Raw genomic sequence first — 21,447 nt, forward strand, 5'->3', positions numbered from 1 at the left:
TGAGATATAATCTCTCCACCTAGTCCTGGGTCTTCCCCGAGGTCTCCTCCCCACTGGACGTGCCTGAAACACCTCCCAAGGAAGGCGCCCAGTGGGCATCCTTACCAGATGACCGAACCACCTCAGCTGACTCCTTTCTAAGTAAAGGAGCAGCGGCTCTAATCCGAGTTCCTCACGGATGGCTGAGCTTCTCACCCTATCCCTAAGGGAGACGCCAGCCACCCTTCTGAGAAAACTCATCTCGGCCGCTTGTACCCGCGATCTCGTCCTTTCGGTCATCACCCAGCCCTCATGACCATAGGTGAGGATAGGAACGAAGATCGACCGGTAGATCGAGAGCTTTGCCTTGCGGCTCTGCTCTCTTTTCGTTACAACGGTGCGGTAAAGCGAACGCAATACCGCCCCCGCTGCTCCGATTCTCCGGCCAATCTCACGCTCCATAGTACCCTCACTCGCGAACAAGACCCCGAGGTACTTGAACTCCTTCACTTGGGCTAAGGACTCATTTCCTACCCGGAGTAAGCAATCCACCGGTTTCCTGCTAAGAGTCATGGCCTCAGATTTAGCGGTGCTGATCCTCGTCCCAGCCGCTTCACACTCGGCCGCCAGCCGATCCAGTGAGTGCTGAAGGTCACAGGCCTTCAGCACTCACTGCTGAACTTTTCCCAGGTGACAATGGTGAAAAAGCAAACTGGGTTGAGCGCATGCGCTCTGAGGGATTTCTCAATACTCGGTGAGGCAGCACTGCTCGCTGCCTCTCCCAACATTAAATTGGTGACAACGGTGAAATAGCAAACTGGGTTGAGCGCATTGCACTCTGAGGGATTTCTCAATTCTCGGTGAGGCAGCGCTGCTCGCTGCCTCAGCCGGCCTCAGCTCGCGTATCTCTCAGCGATTTTGATAATAAAAATGATTTAAATTATTGGAATCGTACATTAATTACATTTAGACCACAGATCAGTAGACAAATACCAATAAATAATATTTTTAAATTATTTTATTTTATCATAATTCGTTTTTTATTTTCATGATGACAGATGAGGCACTGCCTCACCTGCCTCCCCTGACTGCACGTCACTGCATTTAGACCAGGTGCAAGATAGGGCCCTTTATCTTTGTGTATACATTATGTTTGTGTGTCTATGTGAATGTTTGTTTATAAATACATTTGTGTGTGTGTGTGTGTGTGTGTGTGTGTGTGTGTGTGTGTGTGTGTGTGTGTGTGTGTGTGTGTGTGTGTGTGTGTGTGTGTGTGTGTGTGTTTGTGTGTGTGTTTATTGCTAATGATGATTTCCTGAATCCTCGGACGCAAGCCCTCCGAGTTGCACGTTTGACATCACTTCTGGTCTCGGAGCATTCATAGCGTTCCTATTCAACTTTGTGATTGTGGCAGGAAATTGGCTAGTCGTTGTTTATTGTTAGCTACATTAGCCTCTTTAGCAAACACATTGATCACTTATTGATGGGTGTTCACAGAACACACACAAAATACACACAGACGGGAAGGTGATTGCATTTAACACCTCCTGCAACCAGTAATGTCCCATGATGCACCAGCGTGAAATGCAGACACACAGAGCTCACACGTGTGACACACATGTCCACACAGAGTCTCTTTGTCGACATTCACCAATGACCTCGGATTACAGTTTGACTGAAAAACGATGACAAAATTTAGATAATGAATTTATGAATAAAGTCATCAAGAGTTGACAGTCGTGATTGGATCAAAAAAAGTTATTAATTCCATCTTCAAACATATTCGATACCTTCCTGTGGGTATGTGTTTCCTCCAGGTCAACAGTTTTAAAGCTGATTATCATGTTTATCTAATAGATATGATCCAATGTATTCTCTATGGGAACACATATAATGAATGTAGAATGTAGTATAGAGTGTACATACACACACAGTGGCTGAGTGCTTCAATGGCACCTGTGTAGGAGTACAAATGAAAGATGGAGGCCTTCAGATGAGAGCTGAACACCGCAGGGGGTCTGTTCTGCCACTAATGGTATTAGAAGCACAATGAAAAGGTCTTTCTGAAAGCATGGGCGTCTTGAAAAGAGAGTGCGTTAGGACGAATGTTACGGACCCCACTGCGTATGTGCGTGTACTTATGGTCTTGCGTGTGTCTGTGTGTGGGCTGATGGTCTTAAGGAATGGACCCAAGGTAACGGGATAGAGCACTAGCCTGGCAGGCTAGCAGCAGAGGGACTAGGAGAGGGGCTAGGAGAGAGGCTAGGAGAGGGGCTATGAGAAGGGCTAGGAGAGAGGCTTAGGAGAGGGGCTAGGAGAGAGGCTAGGAGAGGGGCTAGGAGAAGGGCTAAGAGAGGGGCTAGGAGAAGGGCTAAGAGAGAGGCTAGGAGAAGGGCTAAGAGAGGGGCTAGGAGAAGGGCTAAGAGAGGGGCTAGGAGAAGGGCTAAGAGAGGGGCTAGGAGAAGGGCTAAGAGAGGGGCTAGGAGAGAGGCTAGGGAAGGGGCTAGGGGAGAGGTGTCATATCAGAGGGGGTTAGGAAAGTGTTATTTGGAGATGAACTAAGAGAGGGGGCCGGCTCACACACAAACACACATGTGCACTCACACAGACACACACACACACACACACACACACACACACACACACACACATACACACACACACACACACACACACACACACACACACACACAAATATACTCACATGCACGCATGCATACATTCATATAGACACGGAGACAGAATGAGTGTCATCTATGGAGCATCACAACATTAACCAATAAGTTGGCATTCAGGAGGTTAATTGAGCAACTAATCGGATGACAACGTTGTGTGTCCATCTATATGTATACGTATCTGTGTGTGTGCGTATGTATGTGTGTCTATCTATATAGGTATAAGTATCTGTGTGTGTGTGTGTGTGTGTGTGTGTGTGTGTGTGTGTGTGTGTGTGTGTGTGTGTGTCTATCTATATATGTATACGTATCTGTGTGTGTGTGTGTGGGTTCGTTACCTTGTGTCTGAGTAAATCTTTGTTTTTGTGTTGATGTGTGTGTGGGTGTTTGCGTAGATGTAGTGGAAGATTAATTTGTGTTCCTCTTCCTTCGTATGTAATATCCTTCAATCACGCTCCCCCCTCCTTTCCCCTCTGTCTCTCTGTCTCTCTCGCTCTCTCTCTCACTCTCTCTCTCCCTCCCCCCCTCTCTCTCTCCCTTCCCCCTCTCTCTCTCTCCCTTCTCTCTCTCTCTCTCTCTCTCTCTCTCTCTCTCTCTCTCTCTCTCTCACCCTGATGGTCATTATCCATAGTAACAAACGAGGAGATAACCTTGGGTCAATCTGTGCATCATGGGGGAAGCTTGTTAACAGGGGTAGGGAGCTGGTTTACTGGTTAACAGGGGAGGAATCTGGTTCACTGGTTAACAGGGGAGGGAGCTTGGTAACGGGTTAACGTGGGAGGAAGCTTGGTAACTGGTTAACAGGGGAGGGAGCTGGTCAAAAACACATCATGGGTCCTGACCTGGACGCACGCACACATGCAGGATGTGTTGAAACGTGGGGTTCAAAGGATGTGTGTGTGAGTGTGTGTGCATCAGTGGAGGCTTCTCCATTGAGGAGAGGGAGGAAGATCCTCCCTAAAATTGTTGAGAATAAAAAATGTAGATTGCCCCGACTATTGTAATGAATTAATGGCCTTAAATATGACTACTTTATTGCCTTTGAATATATAATGTTCGTTTCCCTGGGTAAAGGGACATTAGCACCCCCTATCGCCTATTGACAATTACTTCAGGGAGGAACGTCCTCCCTTCGCCGCCGTCCACTCCCATTCATTTTCTCGAAAGTACTGGCGGCCGGTGGATAACATGGGTTTCAATGGGAGAGAGGAGGAAAATCCTCCTCTGAGTGGGTTGGACCTTAAGGGGTCTGATTCGCGCAAAAATCTATCCGTCTGCGCTATGAACCAATAAGCAGGATCCCTGGATGTTGAGCAGTGTTGCCAGATTGGTCCGATTTCCCACCCAATTGGGCTACTTTTAACCATGTTAGGCTGGAAAAATTATCATTGGGCGGGAAATCTGCCCAATCTGGCAACGCTGTCGATAACAAACCCGGTCTACATTGCCGCGGTGCTCAGTCTGAGAGACGCAGAGCAAGTGAAATCTGCGATAGCGAGATCCTAAATGCACAATGGAAACATTGGAAACGGAGGACCTTGTTAACGTCTTATTACAAAAACCATTCCATTCATTCAGAAAGAGGTAGACCACTTCCCAAAATCAAGGTCATCAGAAGTAATGGCAACGTCAGTGTTGTGAGTGCTACATGGTTTGCTAGGTACGCATGACTTACTGGTAGCATTACAAGCAATTGTAACTGAAAATAAACATAGCTAAATAACTTCAGTCAGTGAGGGCAAAAATAGGCCCAATAATAGGCCCAGATTTTTTTATTTACTTTTACAAATCAATAGTAGGCCTGATTTGACTAATATGCTTTGCATCCTTTCCTTCTCAAATTACAGTGATGCCACTGGTGGCTTTGTATACATTTTGTTCACATAACTCCCTCCCTGCTATTTTGTAGTTCACCAAAACACCCTGAAACAACTTGAGTCTCACATTCTTATGCCACCATACACCAACAGTGCAAGCAGGCCAATGGCAACCAAGCGCGCAGTCCTTCCTCCCTCACTTTAAAAACCACCAGCCGCCACTGGTGTGCATGTATTTTGTACTGCATTTTTTGGGATATGCGCTTACAGCTGAGTGTTAATGTGATGCATAATTGTGTTTGTGTGTTTCGGCATCCATAAGTACACCTGTGAGTGTGTATCAGTCCCGTGCGCATTGGTGCCATCGCTGCGATAGCAACCCGCAACCTCCCTCCCAATCTCTCTCCACCTCCAATCATTCTACAGCCCCGTCCACACTAAACGCAGAGGTCTTGTACGTTTGGGCCGTCCAGACGGACCTGCCATTTTCGGTGCCTGCAAAAGTATTTTTTTTTTCACCCAGGGTGAAAAAGAGAAAAACGGCCCTCTGTGTTTTCATGTTAGGATTCGTGTGGACGCCAGATACGCAAACGATGACGTCATAGCCCCCCCACCAGGTGGCCAAAGTTAGATTTCAATCTAATTTGTATTGTTTGATTTGATTTGTATTATTTTTGTAGCTTTAAAAACCACTCCTTGGTAAATTGAATTAGTAGCTGTACATAAAACACACACGAAAAGGAATTAGCGGGATCTTATCCAGCGGCGAACAGAAGCTGCTTGTGAAGGTCTATGAGGAGTATAAGCATATAATAAATCAAAAATGGAACAGCGTAACCATTAATAAAAACAGGGAGGCCGCCTGGCAATAAAATTGCAGATCTTCTGAATGAATAAGTAGTATTAAGCATAACATATTTAAATGTAATATTGTCTGTAGATTTGTTTTCAGGGAGATAGTCTCGAGGTAACGTGTCAGACTTGCACCTGGTCGTCGGGGGTTCAATCCCCACCTAATTAGTAATTTAGTAAGGATTACTGGAGAAATCAAACAACTTTTCATGTCTTTTATTTTCCATTTCTTTGAATATTCTAAATTGACTAACCATAGTATTTATCTCACCAGAGGTGGTCTCGGCTGCCTGCCGAGAAACTCAACTGAATGGAATTTATGTGGCTGACAATTTCCCATGCAGCAGCGTCTTCATTTCACTATCAGTAACATTAATATTAACAATAACTTTACCATGGTTTTTTGCAAGTTATATTTTGGTTCTGGGGATATTGTAAGACATATTTATTATGTTAAAAGTCAATTGTTAGGCCTAATTTCACTGATATAAGGGAAATTACAAAAATGAGCCAACAGGATGTACTAAGGATGCGAACTTGCTTCGCCCGAATCACAGGGCAAATGCTAGACCACTCACCCAACTGCTAGTTCACAAATTTGACAGAATATATATAATTGGAAGAAATCCACGATAACAATAGATAGCAATTCATTTAATTATTTTATTTGCATAATTTAATCTAGACCCGTAGTGAAATTATACGCTGTTTGTACGTCATATATGTACATTTATGACAAAATCGTGAGGACTAGGCGTGGCGGAACCTTCTGATGGTACACTTGTTTCCGACAGAGGACTTATCTGAAACACCGCTCAAGTAAGCCTGACAGTTAGCCTGGTACCAACCAGGTTAGTTTGGTCCAATAAATTGCCATGGTTACTTAGCGGAGATTCCCTTAAGCCACTTTAATGGAACGCAACTCTAGCTGAAAGTAGCGAGGCTTGGCGAAATAAGCCCGGCTTTGCCTTTAGCTTGGTTAATGGAATACTCCTATGGTTTAACAACTGCTTTTCTCCTTTTTTGGTGGAGAACCAGCGCCACGAATAGGCCTTGAATATGTACTACAGCGTTTCTACAGCTAGATGCGTGTTTGCAATGAGTCCATCTATACGGGGAAAGATCATTTTCACCCACGTGAAAGCATCGCTGGCAACATTCCTGACATACCATAGGCTTAAAGTTGCGCATCAAGGAGATACAAGAAAAAGGCAATGTACGTGCATTGTAATGCCCAAAAAATGAACCTTGCCTTTCAAGATGCTGTTTCAAAGGTTAACATGTGCCGAGATGCGATGATGACAGTCAAAGAGCTGATCAATACAACAGAGACTCACCTAAAAGACTGGCATGGTTTGACTTTTTCCGTAAGCCTGCAGATGGGAACAGTTTGCGCCCGCTTTGCCCCAACGGCTGGACAATGCGAGTGAGTAGTGTGAAGTCGGTTCTTGTGAATTTCGAGAGACTTACAAGTTACTTCCATGATTTCTTAGTTTCTAAATTAGTGACTGAAACGTAATTAAGCTAGGCCCACTCCCATTTATTTGGGCATGTTTACGGACAATAAGTGCACGCCCCGCCACTCGTTGATTGATTGATTGAACGGATAAATCATTCATCATCATAACCGAAATTTAGAATAAATCTAATAAATTACAGTTAAATAATACATAAATAATTCATGAAGTACTGTTCTGAACCTCAAATCCTGAAAGCAGGACTTTGGAGACTTTCTAGTGGAACACATTTGAACAAAATATTTATGACCCCCCCAATGTTGACCTGATGTTGTCGTCACTGCCTGTGCGTGTGTCTGACCCGCGGGTGTGTGTGTACCAGCCCCTGCGTGTGTCGCGGAAGGTGATTAGGGGGGTACATTACAATAATTGCAAGGACAGTTTATCCCCTCCCCCACATCTCGAACAATAGACTCTTACTAGAGCCGATATTTCCTGCCCCTGGGGGCGCTGCCGGGTGTGTGTTGTGTTGTTTTTCTCATGCACAGGAGAACAGAGGTAGAGAACATGGAAGATAAATACAGGGATCTACTCGGAGGGACGCTATGCCGTTTCACCGGAATCCTCTCCGGGCCTCCATCAGATCAACCGCCTCTGACGGGCCTCCATCGGGCAGAATGGTACTCGGCGCTGGAGTTAGCCAGAAGGTACTGGCAAGTCAGGGTGGCATCCCCTGACCAGGAGAAAACTGCATTTGCCACCCCACTGGGCCTGTGTGAGTTCTCCCGGATGCCCTTTGGTTTGTGTAACACTGCAACATTCCAGCGACTGATGCAGTGTTGCCTAGGGTACAAGGTACACAACCATCTTCTGATATACCTGGACAATGTCATTATTCACTCCCCTGACTTCATGATCCACTTGCAACACCTGGAGCAGGTTTTTCGAACGCCTCCAAAACCACAGCCTTAAACTGCAGCCCAAAGAAGTGCCAGTTCTTCCAGCGACAGGCCCTCTACCTGGGCAATGTTGCAAGAGTCCGAGGAGTTGTTACCAATTTGGATAAGACGAGAGCTGTCCAAGATTGCCCAGTCCCCACCTGGGTCACACAGGTATGCTCCTTCCTAGGCTTTGTAGGATAATATATTTCTAAAATTACAATGAGTTCCAAAAACGAGTACTAGCTATCCTGCTCTGCCTTTGAAAAAACTAAGCTCAGATGCACCGATTTGGAATTTTTCGGGGCATACGACATACTGGGACATGTTACCGCCTCTTTCTCTGCTTTGCCCAATGAGCTATGACATTTGTGTGTGTGTGAATACACACACTGTAAAGTGGGTGCAAGTGGGCACTCTATCACCAGGCCTTGACCAGCATTATTTTTTTCCCAGGATCTGCCAACTACTGCAGGATTGGGACTGACTGAAGTTGGACAGGGGCCTCCTGATGAGGCAGGTGCAAGAACCCAATACTGGGTTAATGGGACCAGAAACGTTATACCGGATGGACATTGGCTATTCCCCTACTACCTGGTGGGCGAGTGCTGGTCAAGAACTTCCGCAGGAGGGCACAGGGGAAACTCACATCAAGGTGGCTTGCAATGCCTTATGTGGGGCAAGCCCGACCCCGGCCGGAACAGCCCGTCTGCAACATTCGCCCTGAAGGGAAAGAAGGGTTTGACTCGAACTTTGCTTTGCAACAATGCCCATGCCCAGCCGGAGTGCTACTGCTGGCCAGCCCGCAGGTACAAGAGGAAGGCCCGCCTAGGGCCAACGTGGATGCCCCGTCTCAGTTCAATCTCCCCAATTTCCTTATTGCCCCCTGTGCCCTTCCCGTCCAGCTGTCCCTGATGTCCCGACTAGGGCAGAACACCCTACGCTACCCTCTGGTCACTTTACCCCTATGCATCCAGCTCCATCCACCTACATTCCCATAGGTCCCCCAATGGCCGACTGTAAAACCACCAACCTGGCCCCAGTTGACTTAGCCCCCAGGAGTCTAGACCCCAGAGACCTCCTTGGTGCACCCTGAAAATGGTGTCTCCTCTGTCCCCTTTTGCCAGACCCTTCGAGCTAGGGGGGGGCGTGTATTCCATCAGAAGTGAATTAGGAGAAAAATGTTTAGGAACCACTGGGCTAGAGTACCCCCTTGTTGGAGCTCTTTCATCCCCTTACTTATAGAAGGTGACTCATCTCACAGTGCGTGATTTTATCTTCTAAATATCGGTCAAATCATGTATTTTTTATTTGTATTATTTTTTTTAATATACTTTATTTTGTTTTTTCTTTTGTCCCTTCCTACACCCAAGGTTAACACACATACAATCATATAAGCATGCATACAATTCATTGTACGGTTATACTTTTTAATATGTGGCAACCCTCAGGTGCTCTCTATTTAAGTTCCATTCATGTCTGCATGTACAAAGGAGAAGACAAGAAATATAGGGTTTAATCCCTTTTTCATTTAAATATCTGTTACTTGACATTTTTTGGGTGTCTCAGTTAAATCAAAGTTACCTTTATTTGTTTTCTTGACTGCTGTTGTGGTACTTGGGGGATTCACAGTAATAAGTTAGAGAGGATCTCGCGACACGTGTCTGACCCACGGGTGTTTGTGTACCAGTCCGTGCGTGTGTCTGACCCGCGGATGTGTGTGTTCCAGTCCGTGCGTGTGTCTGACCCGCACGTATGTGCTTTCCAGTCCGTAAGTCTGTCCGCATGTGTTTGTGTTCCAGTCCGTGCGTGTGTCTGCGGGTGTGTGTGTTCAAGTCCGTGCGTGTGTCTGCGGGTGTGTGTGTTCTAGTCCGTACGTGTGTCTGCGGGTGTGTGTGTTCTAGTTCGTGCGTGTGTCTGCGGGTGTGTGTGTTCTAGTCCGTGCATGTGTCTGCGGGTGTGTGTGTTCTAGTCCGTGCGTGTGTCTGCGGGTGTGTGTGTTCTAGTCCGTGAGTGTGTCTGCGGGTGTGTGTGTTCTAGTTCGTGAGTGTGTCTGCGGGTGTGTGTGTTCTAGTCCGTGTGTGTGTGTCTGCGGGTGTGTGTGTTCTAGTCCGTGCGTGTGTCTGTGGGTGTGAGTCCTTTCATCACTGAGCAGGGCTAGGCAACCGGCCCGACCCACGCTGTGACTACGAAGCACAAACCCGCGGCTCATTCCTCAGACCTTACTCCTCTGTCACGTTGACAGAGTGAGCCGCTCCCAAACGGCCGTACCCCGCTTATTATGCACCCAGAGAGACCCTAAGCACCCCCCCAACCACCCCGACCAATTATTTAAGATGCATCAAGGTCAGTGAAACAGCAGAAGTCCTATGACCTGGAGAGCCCAATAGAGGCTCCCTGCATCATGTTTGCATGTGTATGTTATTTTCATTACCACAAAAACACTCACACTTACACTCACGCACACATACACACACACATAGAAACACACTCACACACGCACACACACACACACACACACACACACACACACACACACACACATCTTCTACATCAGGTGGTCTTGGATCTCGGGACCTGGGGGGAGCAGCGGACCCTGGGTGCTGCCTCAGCGTAGAGTGGGGGGCCAGTATGGGACGGGGGAGGGGCCCGGTATGGGTAGGGGCAGGGGTCTGGTGTGGGGGCCCGTCCATGACTGAGCTGTGGTCCACATGAGAACAGGGTGTTGAATCAGGAGCCTCCTTCATACTCCTCTACTGAGGCAAGAACAGGAAGTACTGGACGGCGGCCCCTCGCCCCGCCCTCCCTAGTCTCATTCAGTTCGTATTTAAAGTGGACTTTGGAGTGTTTTGGGTGTCAGCCACTTTATAGACAGTTCGGAGCCAAAATAATAAAAAAGGGAAAAATGTCCGCGGTAAAGTGCGTTATGTATTACTCGTTTTCATCTTATGTTCGTTGAACAAAGTGGGACTTTATCAAAGCAGGCAGACCTTTGGCAGAACCGAATCACTGCCTTGCCAGCGTTTAAGTAGCTAAAGATGGCGGCTGGCATTCTCTTCCATTCTTCACTGACTGTTCTTCGTGGTTTTCTCTCCGCCTGCGTGTCTCTGTCTGTCCTTGTTGACCTTTCTCTCAGTGCATCTCCACCATGTCAGCTAAGCTTAGCAGCCTCTCAGAAGAAAGAGAGGGAACTGAAAGGACGTGTACATGCTACTGTGGACCCTGCTGAGTCAGGAAGAGGCAGGTGCTGGGGTCGCATGAACCAGAAACAACCATTACCCTGATCATATAGTACGAGCCTGCACGTGTGTGTGTTTGTGTTTGTGTGGGGTGTGTGTGTGTGTGTGTGTGTGTGTGTGTGTGTGTGTGTGTGTGTGTGTGTGTGTGTGTGTGTGTGTGTGTGTGTGTGTGTGTGTGTGCGCGTGTGTGTTTGTGTGTGTGTGTGTGTGTGTTTGTGTGTGTATGAGTGAGTGAGTGTCTGTGTCCTTACAGTCAGGGAAACAGTTCTCAGGGTCCATGGCTTCCTCTGCCATCTCTGAGAAGTGGTCCTCTTCCTCCCCGGGCTTCCTCAGGTCCACCGTGCTGCCCTCTGATAGGCTGATTTCATCCTTCTGCTGAGAAAGACCCCAAGGAGCAGTTAGTTTCTCATGCATCAATAACCCTACAAACTCTGCAGAGACATTCCCAGGTTGAGTCAAACAACACAAATCAGAGAAAAGAGCAGAGTTGAGAAAGTGTCGTTACACAGTGTGAGTCCTGGCGCTATTCTTCTGGCCTGTTCCCCCTCTAAAGGTCAGCCTCTCTCTCCTATGAGACATTATGCAGTGAGCGTCCATAGAAGAAGCAGCTGTGGTGTGTCTCTGTGTGGTCTCATGCTCAAAGACCCTCCGCGTATGGAGCTTCTGGCCCAAACTAGAATGTTCCAGGAGAAAGTGATGAGAAACACGAGAAGGCAGCAGGGATTACAGTCCAACATCACAGCTGTCCCCCTGACGTCAACATCTGGCTCCACGCAGACATCTGGACGAAATGCAACCCGAGGAAATCCTGCAGTGTCTGCAAAGCATCATGGGAATTTGTCTTCACAATGGGAGAGAGAAATGCCAGACAGACACTCTCTTGCCATTTCTGCTGAATCCCAAGATTATAATTTCCCGGAATAAGACAGGCAATGGATGGGCTGCTGGACCACCTACACAACGACACAGCGGGGGGGGCTGCAGGGACCTGCGATGACACACGCTCACACAACAACACACTCACACAAAAACACACACACACACACACACACACACACACACACACACACACACACACACACACACACACACACACATGTGTGGCAGGAGCTGAGCCATTCGTCACCAGTTGTGACGGCATCAGTTTTCGGAGGCCATTGTGATGAACAGCAGCCTTGGAAACGCACCCTCAGAGACGTTTAAGACCACCAACAAAACACAAACACGTTACTTTGTGTTATATATTTTTCCAAGGACAGACAGATACATACAGAGATACATACGTCTGGCTGAGATACATACAGCCAGACGGACGGACAGACAGACGCGGACACTGAGATATTTGTATGAAACAGTCACGTACAGGGCATGTTTGCTCTGAATGGGATGGCCTGCATAATCAGTGCTAATGAAGGCACATGCCTTTCATAGTTTGTCTTAACGTGAGGAACCAGAGAGAGGACGCAAGCAACCATCCAAGGCAAAACACATACAAATGAATTCCCTCTCCGGAACCGTTGTTGTTGATCATATCATTTAATATGGGAAGGGATTCATCTGAGAACTAGCTGAACAGAATCATCTTTTACTGATCCTTCACCAAGAGACCATATTTTTACCAGCTTTGTTCAGCATTTCATTTCAGAAACCACCGTTTAAGACCACTTAAAACTAAACTGTACGTCCGTCCGTCCATGAGGATACCTGTACGTCTGGACATGAGGAGGCCTGTATGTCTGACCATAGGGAAACCTGTACATCGGTCCTGGAGCTGCCAGGATGGGTCACCAACCCAGAAACATGTTTCATAGTTCAGGGTCAACACACACACACACACACACACACACACACACACACACACACACACACACACACACACACACACACACACACACACACACACACACCTACACACACACACACACACACACAAAAAAAACTCTCTCAAACACACAGAGAAACACAAATACACAAACACTATCAATCACGCACACACACAAGTGCAGACACACATGCACAAATTAACACAAACACACACGGATACACATTCTAGCCTTGACCTAGAATGTGTGTGGGCAGGCATGTGTAAGTGTTCATACACAAACACGCACGCACGCACGCACGCACGCACGCACGCACGCACGCACGCACGCACGCACGCACGCACGCACGCACGCACGCACGCACGCACGCACGCACGCACGCACGCACGCACGCACGCACGCACGCACGCACGCACGCACGCACGCACGCACGCACGCACACACACACACACACACACACACACACACACACACACACACACACACACACACACACACACACACACACACACACACACACACACACACACACACCACACACACACACACACACACACCTCAGCCACATAGCTGGGAGGTGTTTACTGGGCAAGCTCACTACTGCTGCCAGAATAGCAACTTGACACTCTGAACAACTGGCTCTTCACCGAGACCACCATGGCCAGCTCCACTCACTCTGTGCTGAAGACCAGCACCACTTTGCCACACTACTGTTGTTTATAGCAATGCTGAGCCGTGGGAGCCAACTATGACCCATGACCTATGACCTGGCCTCCTTCCGGTTCAGACAGCTGAGTCAGACTTTATGAGTTAGAGTGAAGAGCGCCGCCCATTGCTGAGATTTATGAGGTCATTAGAGCACGGGTCACCTATTAATCATTAACCTGCTAAACACAGGGTCACAAGGAGAGGGGCCCAAACAGCTGCTGCAGAAGGATGGGTATGGTGTAACGACAAGCATACATTATACAGAGAAGAGGAGAGTAGGTTAGGGGAGAGAAGGGGAGAGGAGTGGAGAGGAGATAAGAGGAGAGAGAGGTGAAGAGAGAGGAGAGGAGAGGTGAGGAGAGGAGAGAAGAGAAGGAGAGGGGAGAGGAAGAGGAGAGAGAGGTGAGGAGAGAGGAGATGAGTAGAGGAGAGAGGAGAGGAGGTGAGGGGACATAAGAGGAGAGGAGAGGAGAGAGGAAAGGAGAGAGGATAGGAGATGAGACCAGGAGAGGAGAGGAGAGGGGCAAGGAGGAGAGGAAAGGAGGGATGAGAGGAGAGAGGAAAGGAGAAGAGAGGAGAGGAGAGGAGGGGAGAGGAGAGGAGTGGAGAGTAGGGGAGGAAAGGATCAAAATATGCAACGGAGAAACCAAGTTGGATTGGGGTATAAAGCTAAAACGGCATACAAATTTGACAGAAAAATGAAATTACGCAAAAACATAATTGAATGATTGAGATTGCCAAAGAAGAGGTTAATAGTTAATTGATATTAGATTAGATTAGATTTCTTTATTGTCCTTGTTCAACAGAGTTAATCAACAAAATTAAGTTAGAGCATCACCACTGGCATAGTATATAAATATAAATATAGTAATAAATAAATAATAAATAAAAAGATAAATAAATAAATAAATAAATAAATAAATAAATAAATAAATAAATAAATAAATAAATAAATAAATAACAATAATAACATGAATGAGAATGCAGCAAGTCCAGTCCATAGTTGTGATGTGTGAGAGTGAGAGGGGGGGGGGGGGGGGGGGGGCTGCAGTCCTGCAATAGATGGAAAATAGTGTACAGTGCAGCAATGCAGTCCAGTTCACAGTTATTGAGTGGGAGTTATAGTGGGAGTTATATGACCGAGGGCTTAGGGGTGGGGATGGAACGGTATCTCCGTCCAGAGGGCAGTCGCTGGAAGAGATGGTGCGCTGGGTGGACCTGGTCCTTTAGGATGTTGTTCACCCGGCGTAGGCAGCGGGAGGTGAAGACTGTGGAGATCTCTGGTAGGCTCTTCCCAATGATCCTCCCCGCAGCCTTGACCACTCTGTGGAGGGCCTCCTTTTCGGCCCTGGTGCAGCTGGAGAACCACACCAGTAGTCCGTAGGTGAGTATACTCTCTACTGCGCAGTGATAGAAGTTGACCATCAGTCCCTGTGGAAGTTTAGCCCTTTTTAGTTTCCGAAGGTAGAAGAGGCGTTGTTGTGCCTTACCCACGGCAGAGGTGATGTTGGTCCTCCAGGACAGATCGTCGGCCACAGTCACGCCCAGAAACTTGAAGTTGGACACCCTCTCTACCTCCTCCCCTCCGATTAGGAGTGGAGAGTGGCTGAGGTGTCTGGCCCTGCGGAAATCGATGATCATTTCCTTGGTCTTGGTGGTGTTGAGAACCAGGTTGTCATCACCGCACCACTCTACCAGTCTCTCGGCCTCCCTCCTGTATGAGGTCTCATCATTTCCTGTGATGAGGCCAAGTACTGTTGTGTCGTCAGCAAATTTCACTATGAGGTTAGATGGAGAAGAGGAGCAGCAGTCGTGAGTGAAAAGTGTGTAGAGAAGTGGGCTGAGCACGCAACCCTGGGGGGCCCCGGTGTTCATGGGCAGGGTGGGGGAGACATGCTTGCCAATCCTGACATGTTGTGTGCGGTGTGTTAGATAGTCCAAAATCCACTTGCATTAAGTGTTGTTCAGGCCAAGTTTGTGTAGTTTGCTGTGTAGCTTGTTAGGCAGGATAGTGTTGAAAGCTGAACTAAAGTCAACAAAAAGGAGTCGCCCATATGTGTTACTGTGCTCAAGATGTTCCAGTAGAGTGTGTAACACAATGGCAATGGCATCCTCTGTTGACCTGTTCTTCGGTAAGCAAACTGATTCTGATCTAATGATGGCGGTATGGAGGCTTTAATGTGTTTCATGACTAGTTTCTCAAAGCATTTTGCGACGATAGGGGTGAGCGCCACAGGCCTGTAGTTGTTCAGACCTGCAACATTTGGTTTCTTGGGAACCGGGACTATTCTTGCTGCCTTGAGACATCCTGGGACCCAGGATGAGGCCAGAGACAGGTTAAAGATGGTGGTGAGAACTGGAGCTAGTTCAGCCGCACAGTCCTTGAGCACCCGTCCCTGGACTCCATCTGGGCCTGCTGCCTTCCTGATGTTGATGTTGCGTAGGATGAGTCTGACCTCATGAGTGCTCAGGACTAGGGTGGAGCCGTCAGAGGGGAGAGGGGGCGACACCGGGTCCTTGTTGTTCCTGTCAAAACGTGCGTAAAAGATGTTTAACTCCTCCGCTAGGGGGGCGCTGCTGTTGACAGGGGGGGATGTTCTTCCCTTGTAGTCCGTTATTGCCCTAACGCCCTCCCACACCTGCCGGGGGCATGAGGCGCTGTTGAACTGAGCTTCAATGCGGGTCATGAATGTTTGCTTGGCAGAACTGATGCCTTTCTTCAGGTCGGATCTTGCCGTGAAGTATGCATTGGTGTCACCGGTTCTGTACGCTGCATTCCTGGCTCGTAGTAAGGATTTTACTTTAGGTGTCATTCAGGGTTTAACGTTTGGGAAGACACGGAATTGTTTCCAGGATGTAACAATATCCACACAAAAAATTATGTGGTCAAGGACTGAGACAAGATAATTATTCAGAGACCTACGTGTCAACACACCCAGTCCACTGAAAATGTCCCAGTCTGTGGAGCTGAAGCAGTCCTGGAGCCTAGGGATGGCGTCCTCAGGCCAAATCCTGACAGACCTGACTTCGGGCCTACTGGCTCTGATTTTGGGTGTGTGCCAGGGGTGCAGGAGGAGCGAAACATGATCAGAGAGACCTAGGTGGGGGTACGCCTGGGTTCTGTATGCATGGGCTATGTTGGTCTAAACCTGATCAAGTGTGTTGCTCCCTCTGGTAGCGCATTTTACATTACGGTGGAAAGAATGAAGTACAGACTTTAAGTCAGCATGATTAAAATCCCCCGCCGCAATAAAGATACTGTCGGGATGTACCAGCAGGCTTTTGTTTACAATGTCCTGTAGCCTAACTAGTGCCAACTTAGCTATGGCGTCGGGTGGAATGTAAACAGCACAGATGTAAACAGAAGAGAATTCTCTTGGTAATTAAAACGGTCTCTATTGGAGCAACAACTGTGACATTGGTACACCACGAGTCATTGGTATAGATACACAGACCTCCTCCTAGCTTCTTACCCGAGTCAGCTGTTCTATCCTGCCAGGTTTCCGTAAAGATTAAGCTGCAGCAGTTCTCGATGTGTTTTTGTGAAGCTAGTTCAAGTCGGATCACATCCACATTGTTGCGGATCGAACAGACATTTGAGAGAAAGATGGTAGGAAGCGGGGGTTTGAATGGGTACGCTTTGAGCCTAGCCCACGTACATCCGCGTTTTCCCCTCTTCTGCAGCCGCGCACAGCGTCTCCTCCTCCGCTTCTCAGCCTCAGGAGTGATGGATGGTGATCTGGTGATCTCGGCTGGGATGGTGAAGTCCGCTGGGAGTTGGCGAAATGGAGCGCGGTTGAACTTTAAAAGTACATTTCGGCTGTACTTCATTGTCGGGGTTTGAAAGCAGTGTGAAAAACTGTGTGGAATAATATTAAGTGCTACCAAAAATTACAAAAACATGCCCGATTTTGGGAGCTCTGGGTCGTTGCAACTATGTGCGACGCCGCCATGGCAACAAAGCCATGTCAGCTGTTCTGTCTGCTCGATAGGCAGTGCGGCCATCTAGCTCAATAGCCGAGTCCGGGGTCTTGTTATCCAGCCAGGTTTCCGTGAAGATTAAGCTGCAGCAGTACTCGAGGTGTTCCAGTCGGATCTGCAGCCTCGCAAAGCGTCTCAGCCTCAGGAGTGCTGGATGGTGAAGTCAGCTGGGAGTTGGCGAAATGGAGCGTTGTTGAGCTTTAATTCCGGCTGTACTTCATTGTTGGGTTTGAAAGCAGTGTGAAAAGCTGTGTGAAATAATATTAAGTGCTACCAAAAATTACAAAAAAAAACATGCCAGTTTGGGGAGCTCCGGGCCGCTGCAACTATGTGCGCCGCCGCCATGGCAACAAAATAATATACAATATAATAATACATAATTATAATAATAATAAAAATAATTAAAAATAAATAAATAAATATAAATAATAATAATAATACAAAATATTAGCATCAGAGGTGGGGGAGGGGCAGGCAAGGTATAGAAAATCTGTGCATACACTATTAGACGGGTGGACGTTTTACAGGGTCTGAAACCAGATATGAACCATGCTTCGCAAAATGTATACAAACACTCTGGCTGAATCCGAATACTCATACTTGACTGCTATATAGTATGCATTTTGTAGTACGCCACAAATATAGCGCGTTCAAATGCTCAGTACGCATTGTGTAGTACGGAAAACGTTTCCGAATGCGTACTACCACCACAGTATACAACGGAGTTCACTACGCTATCCCACAATGCAACCGGAGTCTGGTAACGAATGAAATAGAGATGGCTGACCCGACACCACCAACAACGGCTCCCGCAAATTTCGAAATATCGAAATGTAAGTACAAGTATTGAATGTTTCTTTGATTTAATAACATTTTTAATTTAATAGCAACGATGACAAGACGGAAAACAGGTAACTTATCAAGGTAATTTTGCCGGCATCTGAGGGGAGATACGTAATCTCCAAACATCCGGTGTTCGGAAGCGTTCGGAGGCGTTCTACGCATAGCTGTAGTAGTAGACTCTGAACAGAAATAGTATGTACTAAGCATTCGGATTCAGCCTCTGTTATACCTTTAAGAAACTTTAGGTTGTGTCATCAAAATCCAAAGGCGTCGGTGGAAAACTGCTCAGAGAAAATCACCTGGACTCCACCTTGCCCTATGGACAGCATGCGGTTTGTGTGTGTGTGTACTGACGTAGTGTTTGTGTACCTGCCACTGCTCAGGTGGGCCGCTTAAATATCCCTAAGCCTCCTCAGCACAAAACACTACGCATGTTCAATGAACTAGAGAGGAGGGCTCGGTGGGGTGATAGGTGTGGTTGGTGAGAGGGGGATTGTTTTTACAAATTAACCAGTCTGCTGACTAACCAACTTCAAATACCACAGCACCCCTGGCCAACTCCATGATTCATCTGCTTATGTGGGTCAGGCCCGGCTGACACACATTCCACGTGCGCTCTTCACTTCTATTATTTTGCAATTTGTAACGGGACAACGTTGCTGAGACAGCGGACCTGCGGCCCGAACACAGTGTCCCAGCATGTGGCGTCTGACGTAGCGCCCGGTCGTTTGTTACTCCGCTGTGGACATGCTAACGCTAGCCCAGGACATAAGCAGGTCACCAGCTGAGGCTGGGAATGTGCAATAAAGTTAAGTGCAATTTAACTTTAGCAAAATGCTAAAGCAACAAAATGTCTTCTGAAAGGATCAAGATGATATTTTTTCATTGTTTTGTTAAGTTTTAGAACGTAAAAAATGTTACTTGATAATCATTGAATCTTCCGGATAATACAGAATGCTTCCCATGACCAAACACTCATTAAAGAACATGGATCATCAGTGCTTACCGCTTAGAAGGATTCCAGGGATATGACAGCCAATAGAATGAGATGACTGGGAACTGAGGCTACATATAATCAACACACACACACACACACACACACACACACACACACACACACACACACACACACACACACACACACACACACACACACACACACACACACACACACACACACACAGAGGTTGTGAGGGCTAGAGGTGGCTTTTAGGTGATGTATCACCACTCGCTAGCTCTCAGCTGGGCTCTAAAGGTCAAGCTTAGGTCAAAGGTTGCTTTAGTGATCTGGACACACTCAAACGTTGAAACTAATGGAAAAAATGAAGGAAAGAAAATGCTTTGGTCGTCGAGGTTGGACTCATTAGCTGTTTTGTGTTCTGTAATAGAAAAAGATAATAATATAATCTAAATGTAAATCTTGATATACCATATGAGAGAATGAGGTTATGGTCAGGATAGGGCTGGTTTAATCAAACTATTTTCTCTTATCTCTGAGTATCCCTATCTCTCTTGTGGTGAACTTTAAGGTGCTGAAGAGAGAGGGGTTTTGGGAGTAGAGATGGTCCCGCCCCCTGTCACATCAGGTGTCTCTGGGGTCTCTGTGTTATAACAGATATTCTGGGGTCCAGCAGTCTTATGTTATAGCAGACCATCTGAGGTCCAGCAGTCCTATGTTATAGCAGACCTTCTGGGGTCAGTCCTGTTATAGCAGACCATCTGGGGTCCAGCAGTCCTATGTTATAGCAGACCTTCTGGGGTCAGTCCTGTTAAAGCAGACCTTCTGGGGTCAGTCCTGTTATAGCAGACCTTCTGGGGTCAGTCCTGTTATAGCAGACCTTCTGGGGTCAGTCCTGTTATAGCAGACCTTCTGGGGTCAGTCCTGTTATAGCAGATCTTCTGGGGTCAGTCCTGTTATAGAAGACCTTCTGGGGTCAGTCCTGTTATAGCAGACCTTCTGGGGTCAGTCCTGTTATAGCAGACCTTCTGGGGTCAGTCCTGTTATAGCAGACCTTCTGGGGTCAGTCCTGTTATAGCAGACCTTCTGGGCTCAGTCCAGCTATAGCAGACCTTCTGGGGTCCAGCAGTGCTATGTTATAGCAGACCTTCTGAGGGGAGACAGCTTGGTACGGAAAGTTAAACTCAAAGTTACACATTGTCTACTGTTTCATTACAGAGATATTCTACGAAAATACACAAACCATGAGAATCTGAAGCCTGATTTGGGAGACTTCTTACAGTTTTTCTCCATTGTATGCACACAAAAAAATGGAATTATGCACACAATTCTGAAAACTTGAAGCTTGTGTATCACAACAAGCCAGACTGCTAAACTCTAAGCACAATTTCATTGTTTTCACTCATATAGAAATTCCAAATTTCATTTTTTAAAACTCTAAGCACAAATCACATAATTTAGCAGGCATGGTTCACCTGGAAAAAACTGGCCTTCAAAACGACACACCTAATTACCAAATGCAGACTGATATACATGTAGATATGTTTCCCCGCATTTTATATTCTTATATTTGCTTTTTTTGGGCCTACGAATAAACTTTTGCAGTCAGTTCAGCTGAATACTTTACTGTATTACAGTTAAAAATACATATTTGCTTTGTTACCTTTTGGTACATGTTCACTGATTTCATCATTACATCCCCCGAAAGACAATCTAAAAATGTTCTTACTGTTGTGTTTTTCAGTGCAATTACTGTGAGTTTTGCCAAAATAGGTAACATTTGTGTATTCTCATAACTCTAACAATGTTGCAGTATCAACAGTGCAGTATGACTCTGGGAAGCTGGGCTGTGAGTTTAGCCCATTGGAGCTGATTGGATAAACAAATATGCATTGTTCGTATTCTGATTGTGTCAATGCAATATTTATACACAGCAAAATCCAATGTTAATTTAACTATTTTAGTGTCAGATTTAACACTTTCTTGGTGTTTATGTAATCATCACCGAGTTGGAGTTAAAGTTACACTTTTGAAAGTGTTAATATTTTAACTCTTTAATATTATTAAATATATAACACTTTAAACACTTTAAAGTGTATTTTAACACTATATGGTGTTACTCACCAACACTGGGAGTGTTGACTTATTACACATTAATGTCTGTTTTAACACTATAT

The 21,447-nt window shown here is 46.6% G+C and overlaps 2 protein-coding genes across 2 annotated transcripts in view; both read right to left on the reverse strand.

Moving 5' to 3' along the window:
- LOC130377585 (sodium channel protein type 5 subunit alpha-like) overlaps positions 1–21,447 on the reverse strand; it is a 193,935-nt gene that overhangs the window by 154,891 nt on the left and 17,597 nt on the right. The window contains exon 6 of the mRNA XM_056584743.1: positions 11,209–11,332. Coding sequence (XP_056440718.1) covers positions 11,209–11,332 — 124 coding nt within the window. The remainder of the gene's footprint in view (positions 1–11,208; positions 11,333–21,447) is intronic.
- LOC130376804 (uncharacterized) lies at positions 14,639–17,826 on the reverse strand. Its single transcript, XM_056583696.1, has 2 exons — positions 14,979–17,826; positions 14,639–14,888 (listed from the first exon to the last, which is right to left on the reverse strand). Exon 1 carries the CDS (start codon positions 16,299–16,301, stop codon positions 15,453–15,455), a length of 849 nt encoding a protein of 282 aa, XP_056439671.1. The 5' UTR covers positions 16,302–17,826; the 3' UTR covers positions 14,639–14,888; positions 14,979–15,452.

The sequence above is a fragment of the Gadus chalcogrammus genome, chromosome 23 (assembly GCF_026213295.1).
Source record: "Gadus chalcogrammus isolate NIFS_2021 chromosome 23, NIFS_Gcha_1.0, whole genome shotgun sequence".
Taxonomy (NCBI): Eukaryota; Metazoa; Chordata; class Actinopteri; order Gadiformes; family Gadidae; genus Gadus; species Gadus chalcogrammus.